This window comes from Trachymyrmex septentrionalis, unplaced genomic scaffold (genome assembly GCF_001594115.1).
Source record: "Trachymyrmex septentrionalis isolate Tsep2-gDNA-1 unplaced genomic scaffold, Tsep1.0 scaffold37, whole genome shotgun sequence".
Taxonomy (NCBI): domain Eukaryota; kingdom Metazoa; phylum Arthropoda; class Insecta; order Hymenoptera; family Formicidae; genus Trachymyrmex; species Trachymyrmex septentrionalis.
In genome coordinates this window covers 9,713,643-9,721,218 of record NW_017305536.1, presented here as the reverse complement: position 1 = coordinate 9,721,218, position 7,576 = coordinate 9,713,643, and the positions used below count along the sequence as shown (strand labels likewise).

At 47.5% G+C, this 7,576-nt stretch overlaps 1 protein-coding gene across 4 annotated transcripts in view; it reads right to left on the bottom strand.

Annotated features, from left to right (window-relative positions):
- The window catches only part of LOC108750706 (homeobox protein homothorax), a 386,843-nt gene extending 380,313 nt beyond the window's left edge, over positions 1-6,530 (bottom strand). For 3 of the 4 annotated variants that reach the window (XM_018490376.1, XM_018490373.1, XM_018490377.1), the window contains exon 1: positions 4,879-6,479. In XM_018490376.1, the coding sequence (XP_018345878.1) occupies positions 4,879-4,893 (15 nt within the window). In that variant the 5' untranslated portion in view covers positions 4,894-6,479. The other variant, XM_018490374.1, reaches the window with a different exon arrangement.
- Between the last annotated feature and the right edge of the window lie 1,046 nt (positions 6,531-7,576).

Genomic DNA, 7,576 nt, shown 5'->3' with positions numbered 1-7,576 from the left:
TATATATATATATATATATATATTCGGAAAGTATAAGACATGGCGAGAGACATAATTTCTGAGACACTGGTAAAACTACTTGAGAAACGTTTGACAGGTTTATGATTGCATTCGAACGGTCGCACCCCGACTACGAAGTACGGACGTATTTTTGGAAAACGGAATTAGGCTCGTATCGAGCCGGCGCCCACCATGTAGCTCTAAATCGCGGGAATCGAGCCGAGTTAGGCTCGATTTATCTCGCGCATGAATATGCCTAACGACTGTCCAGACGAAAAAAGGAAAAAACGGTAGCGACGCAGCGCGCGCGGCCAATAGGGAACGGCGAGAAATCGATACGACTTTAATCCGTAGGCTAAAGCCCGATATCCGCAATCGGGAGAGCGAAAGTGATTGATGGATGCCCATAAATACATAATCACGGCTCATTCGGCGGCCGGTTACAGCGCCGACGGACGACGAAAAATCGGATCCTCGTCGTCGAAGAGAGCCGTCCGCCATTCTCGCGGTTGGAATTTTTAATCCTAAACGCGTTATCGCGTTATATCTACGGATACGGATTTCCTCGCCGAAACGTACGCGCCACTCGTGCGAAACGCGCTTCGCTCATTTGCACCTTTCATTCAGCTCCTAGACGCTACGTACACTTCATTGCTCGCTAACTGTAACGAGAACGAGGTTTGGAAGGATCGAAAAAGCAAATGCGAAATAATATAGAGACACGTAAAAATCAATATGGCAGATTAAACGAAACGAAACGAAACCAACAACAAGTAGAAATGGAGACGGTCTACGATACTTCATTCCTAACTAACGGAACAGAAATTGAAAGTTCGCAAATGATCACGTTTCTCATTAAAATAAATAATCGATGGACCTTTAAAACATATACAAAAAAAAAATAAATAAAATTCAAACTTAATAAAATTACTGCCAGTAATAGTAAATAAATTTCATACTCGCGTGCATCTGCGGCCATTTGAAATTAACGATATCTGTCATCGTAGTAAAGAGATAAAAATTTGCAGATACTTCGCTGTTGTGTTCCTTCGGCAGTTCGCGCGCATTTAGCAAAGTACTTATCGTATTTCGTAAACGTTTTGCAACCCGCGACGGAGCGTTAAGCGTCATTGCAAAAAATTCACCTGTCAAGAACCGAGCTTTGCTGTAGGCGTCGCTTTCTCCGATCTAAAGAATTCTCCGTGTTGCACGCAAAAGAGTTTGCGATCCATCGAAACAGACACGCACGCACGTTTCGGCAATTTTGCAAGCGCAGCCAGGACTGAACGACGGGACGAAGCGGAATTGAGCGGTAAAAAGCGCGCGTTGAATCGTCCTGCACGATCCGACTGCGATTAAGACACCGACGAAGTTACCAGACGCAAACGTGTCATTTGTCCCGAAATTGTCAATATTCATTATATCCGATTTAGTGAGAACTATTTTAACATTTTTGCTGCGAAACGCAATTAACACCTTGTGGACGTATCGCACCAGTATTTATTCTTGGCAAAGAAGACACGGAGATTAGACGTGAGAAACATTTCTCTCGCGTATTTATAACGCGAAAAATGTATCTAACGTAAACAATGGAGAAAATCGAAATTATATTTTTTCTTGATTTTAATTCTTGTTTATACATTAGCAAGAGAGAGAGACTGAGTCAGCTGTGTGTGAAGCAAAAGTATGCGAAAAGAATTCGTCGTTATCTCATTAAAAGTTGGGCAACAACGAAAAAGAGATTGGAGTCGGGAAAAGTTGCATACGAAACGCACCACAATACAATCACGCACGCGTAAAGCATGTAAACACGCGAGTTATCGGCGTGCGAGAAGCACTGCTTTTGCATGGATTCAGTTATCGGAATCAATACGGTCTGTTTAGCACTGCGCGCTGAATGATCGAAAAGTGTCAATGCAATCGAATTTCATCCGCAATTCCTTCACTTCGAATCTCGAAGCGAGTTCGCATCAAGCATTCTGAATTTGCATAAAACGAGAAAAATGTTTGAATATGCCGGAGTATCTAGCATCGGCAAAACAACTCTCAAACAACTCTCAAAACGTAGATGCCACATATTTTTTTTATAATAATGGTACATTTCAAATATTTATCCACAATGTGAATTTGTAAAAATTTTTTAAAAGAGACACACGAATATTAACATTGCGATTAATGAAAACTGCGATTAATGAAAAATGGGTAGTACTTTGATCTGCCGTCTATTTTGTAGTCTCTATTTTGGAAATAAATATTTCCTACCTGCTCGGTATAATACGAAAGATCAAAAATTCTTCGAACGTCACGACACACCTACACCTATATATATATCAAAAGCCAAAAATAAAATAAAACCTTCTTCGCGCATTATTATTTTAGTATTACAACAATCGGATTTACGTAACTGTTTCCGATATTTTATTAAGCGCACACCAAACTGAAAAACACACTGAGAAAGAAACTCGTTACATCCGACGGCCAGAAACATATTTCGCAGCCATGAAGAATGTAGCGATCGGCACGCGAATAATACGTGAATAAAATATTTATATACAACGAATCTTAAAAAGGTTACTTGTAATAGTTTAACGTAATGCATCCAGAGAATAGGACATTCGTATTTTTTTACATTAGACACACATTAAATAATAAGTAAGTCACGCGTTAGACTTGAAACACGCAGGTATAAATTCTTGACAGATTTGTTGTAAGCGAATGTAAAAGGCTATAACAAGGCTATTGTCCCGCAATTCGTTACATTTGACCGCTGAATTGAACAAGAAACCGCCAGTGAAGCGAGAGCTGATTAATTCTTCGAAAAGGGATCTAAATTTTGCAGTCCCTGTGACGCGGTAAATTTTGATTTAAAATTTAGATAAATGTGACATTATCAACGTTAAAGTATTAGACATAATCGTGTAAGACTAAAAGTAATATAGAGCTTTGATATAAAATTAAAGTAGATTTTAATAAGTAGGAAGAAGAATATTTGAAAAACCGAAAATTTCATAAAACGAAAATGAATAATTTGCATTATTATTATTATTATTATTATTATTATTATATTATATGCAAACGCTGTATATCAGAGAGTTACTACAGATTTATTGAAACATGATTCATTAAGTTCGTGTCACTCCGGGCGTTTTAAATAGTAAAAAGAAGATTTCAATGATACTTAATTGAATTATCATAGACAATAATCTATTACCGGAATAATATTGCAATTATTTATCACGTTAGTGCGCGGAATAATGAAGAAATAATGTGCCTAACTTTTAACACGTTAAAAAAACACGAAATGTTTACGGGACACAGTGAATGGAAATGCGTTTCGGAGCGCGATGCCTTTCATCATTGAAAACAGCAACGGAACGTCAACTTGCCGCTTGTTTTAATTAAGTTCATAATGTCGTGTGCATTTGTCATCGCGCAATCTGTAGGTAAATGAAAATTATCAAGCTCTGCGCCTAATCTTCGGAAATCTAACGGAACGCGCCGCTTTCCGTTCGAAAGAGGCGTTAAGAAAAAACGTGTGTGTGAAACGCGATTAAAGATTATCCGGATAAGGATATTCGGAAACAATAACGCGGTATCGCTTCTATATTGTTACGAGTGAACATCCAGCCTACGAGCGTGCCTGAAATCAGTGAAGATTCTTCGCGGCGCGGCGGAGTTCCGAAACGGTCTCGCGAACGGGCGTAAATATTCAACAGACGATCCCTGTTCGGATCCTCTTGGATGCCACACAACTGTTTAGTGGAAGTCGCGAGGCGTCGTCGTCGCGACTGACAATCGAGGCCGGAGGAAATTTACTCCCCGGTATTGTGCTATGATTATCGGATGTAATTTCGCCGCGGTCAAAGTCGTTCGATTACGATGTGTGTAATCGACACGTATAAACACGAAACGAGCCTGCAAGCCCCTCTTTCTCTCTCTCTCTCTCTCTCTCTGCCTCTTCTTTCTCTCGCATCCTTCGCGAACCGGCGATACCGATGACACGGATGCGCGCGAATCGTTCGAATTTCGCACGCGAGTAAGAAGCTCGCTCTCGGCAAGCCCGAAAGCACAGCTTTCCCCTTTGTGCGAGTGTCGTTTCTCTTCCTTCGGCCGGCGCGCAACGCGTTGTAAGCGACAAGTTACAACGTTACAAAGCACGCCGCCGAGGCGGCGAACATGTAAATTCCCTTTCGACACGGCGACGAAACTCAATTGAAATCCACCAGCCGATGAGCGCGCGTTCAAGTCTAAGAAGAGCGGAACCTGCCGCGGAAACTCTCTTTCGTGGCGCGACAGAAAGCGCGAAAGAAAAAGAGGAGCGCTGCGTTTTACAAACTCACCGCGGCGCGAATGAATTCCCGGAATCCTCTCGGAAATGAAATCGCGCCGTGGATAAAAACGTGGCAGCGTGGAGAGCTCCACGAAAATAAGATCGTTGCGTCCGCGAATGGCGCGACCGCGTTCAGAAATGATGGGCAATCAATCACTTTCGCGTAATGAGAAACCTTTTCCTCGTGCCGCCCTCATTTTTAAACATGAGATTTAAAAGAGATATAACTTTTCCCCCAACGGGGGCGGGATATTTCGATTCTCGTGAAATTTTCATTTAGACATTTTCGGAGTACTCGGGGCAAAAATACCCGCGAAGAATACGAGCGAAAGAAGGAGAGGGATCCTCCCTGGTTTATGATAGATTTTCGTAAATAACGACGCGTTGCTAAGACGTCGTTCGAAGAAAGACGTATTTGCCGGGATGTATTTGATCGGAAAAGCCGATTCGAAGCTGGACAGTCGTAGACACACTCGCAGACTCCGATTGAACGCGATTCATTTCTCTAGTTCCGTGGCGAGAAAAAGATGCATAATGCGAAAACATACCCTTGGCTGCGCCATGAACGCCCTGGCCGCGCCGGGGAACTCTGCGTGCTGAGCCACCGTAGCGGCTGTATTTTCCCACAATATGTAAGCAAGCGAGCCTCGACACTTCACTACACTTTCTCAGCACTGTTATAGCGCGCTAAGCTTAAATGCTCGGACGCGCTGCGTGACGCTGGGCTTTCAGGGTCGAACGATAAGGTCCTCTTCCGACGGAAAAGGACAAGAGATCACGGGGCTCGAAATTCCGTACTCGGCCGGCACGGCGACGGCGGTTCTCTTGTCTTGTGTGCCTCTTCTTTTTCAATCGACCTCAGCCTCGGCCGTCGGGCTGCGTCGTCGCTCGGTTTGCTCTGGTGTTTCGCCCTGCTGAAATCTTTCCTCTCTCTCTCTTTCTCTCCGTGCCTATCTGCAGATTCCTTCTCACTGGCTGCTTTTCCTTTTGTGTCGTCTCGTCCTCTGTATTTTGAAAAGACCCACACATACACATACACACACACACACACAGAGAGAGACAGAAGGAAGGACGGCGTCGGTCGGAACGAAACGAACGGCAGCCGACGGTGAAATTCAAACTGTCGCGGACGAGCGTCAGCACAGTTCGGCGGTGAGTATCGTTTGCGGTATGACTTTTCCGACGGCTACGACAACGGCTCGGGCCGGGTACACGTGCTTCCTCATCATCGTTGCGGTTATTACACCACCTCGGACGTCCGCACACACACACGAACACACACACGTCGGGTGTCGGAGCTTCTCTCGTCAATCCCGCATATTGTTAGGACGAGAGCGTTCGGTTGCTTGCGCGGACACGTGGCTTGACCTTCGCACGATATCAATAAGCAAGACGAGAATAATAAAAAAGATAAACATAAGACGCGCCTAGAGCGCGTTTGCGCGCGAGGTGATCGCGAGATGATCGCGAAGGTGCCGCATCGAGACGCGGTATGTAAAGTTAACTGTTGTCCCGTTTCACTTTCCTGCTCCCTTCACATTCGCACGACGACGACGGCGGCGACGACGACGACTTCTATTCACTGTTTCCCACACAATCGATCATCACCGATGATGTCACTGACATAGGCAGACAGGAACACGTTACATTCTCCAGTTCACGACACCAAGTGAGAGCCACAATGACGCCCGACGACGAAGGTGACGACGACGACGGGCGCCACGACGCGAGCACTATGCACCGACGTGTATGCTCGCACCTCGCGGGTGTTTCGTCGCGCGTTTTACGGGAGCGATGAGCGATCAGCGATCAGCGATCAGCGAGCGAAGACGCGACGCGATGCGAGACGAAGCGAAGCGCGTGACGCACACGGTGTGACGGCGGCGTTGCCACGACACGGCGCGTTGCGTTGCGTTGCGTTGCGTTGTCTCGTGCTCAACTGCTCACTGCTCCGCACACAAGTCGCGCGGCGGCGACTCGTTACTCCGCGATTGCCGCCTTTACACCTTTACACGTTGCGCGCCTTTACGCGCGCTATTCTAATCTAATCTATATAACACCGGCCGCGCTTCTTTCGGAATAATCGCGCACGCACGCACGCACGCACGCACGCATGGACTCATGCACGCACGACGTTACAGAATGCGAGTGCGAGACGGACGCGAGATGGACGCGACGTGACGCGACGCGACACGACGCGGCGCGACGCAACGCGACGTGACGCGTGGCGAGACGGGACGAGACGAGACGAGACGAGACGGGACGAGACGAGACGGGACGAGACGAGACGAGACGACGCGAGGCGAGGCGACGCGACGCGACGGGCGGTACGCGATATAACCGCAGGATCGCGACGCGAGTCGAGAGAGGAGATCGCGCGAGCAAGAGCTGTCCGCGAGACGGCGGGCGACCCTCCTCCCTGACCGTGACTACTACTGCGTGTGGCACTCGTAACTCCGGCGGACAGAAGGTGGTAGGTTCGTTGTGTGTTACACGTAGCGGGCGCGCGGTCGAAGCCAGCCACGGAGATATGCGTGTTTCAGGTTTCCCCCACGAAAAAGCAACCGGGTGTAGATCGCACGGGTAGAGAGAAGAGCGGAGCGAGCGAGCGTGGAGAGCAGCGCCTAGCGCGGTTTTAGATCCTGCGCCGTCCGCAGTCGTTCGCCAACTGTCAATCAGCGCCGTGCTACGCGACGGAGTGGGAGACGCGGAGACACGCCCACCGAGACCGGCCAATGCGTCCACTGTGCCCGCCTATCGGGACCCCGGACCCGGCCGAGAGCAAGCGCGGTCTCAGCGCCCTCGCGGCCAGACTCGGAACCATCGGATCCTCCGCCATCGCTACACCACCACTACCAACGAGGCTGCCGACGGCCGATGACGACGACGACGACGACGACGCCGACGCCGATGACGCCGACAACGACGACGTCAGCGACGACGATGGCGATCAAGAGCCTATGGCTACGACCATACGAGAGAGAGACAGCGCCATTCGTGAAATACTGCGAGATACATTCGACCGATTCCATCGCATCGCATTGCTCCAAATTCCAGGAGGATCGCGCAACCGAGGCGTTTCCCGAGGCATTTGCCTCTCCTTGCTCCGAGACTCTTCTCTAACGATTGAAACAGCCAAAAGTATCATCATGTTCTGTGATGTTGATTTCCAGTCTTTCAGTTCTTATTGTCAAAAATATTATTGATTCTAAAGAGACACACGTAATCAATAATACATGTACATGC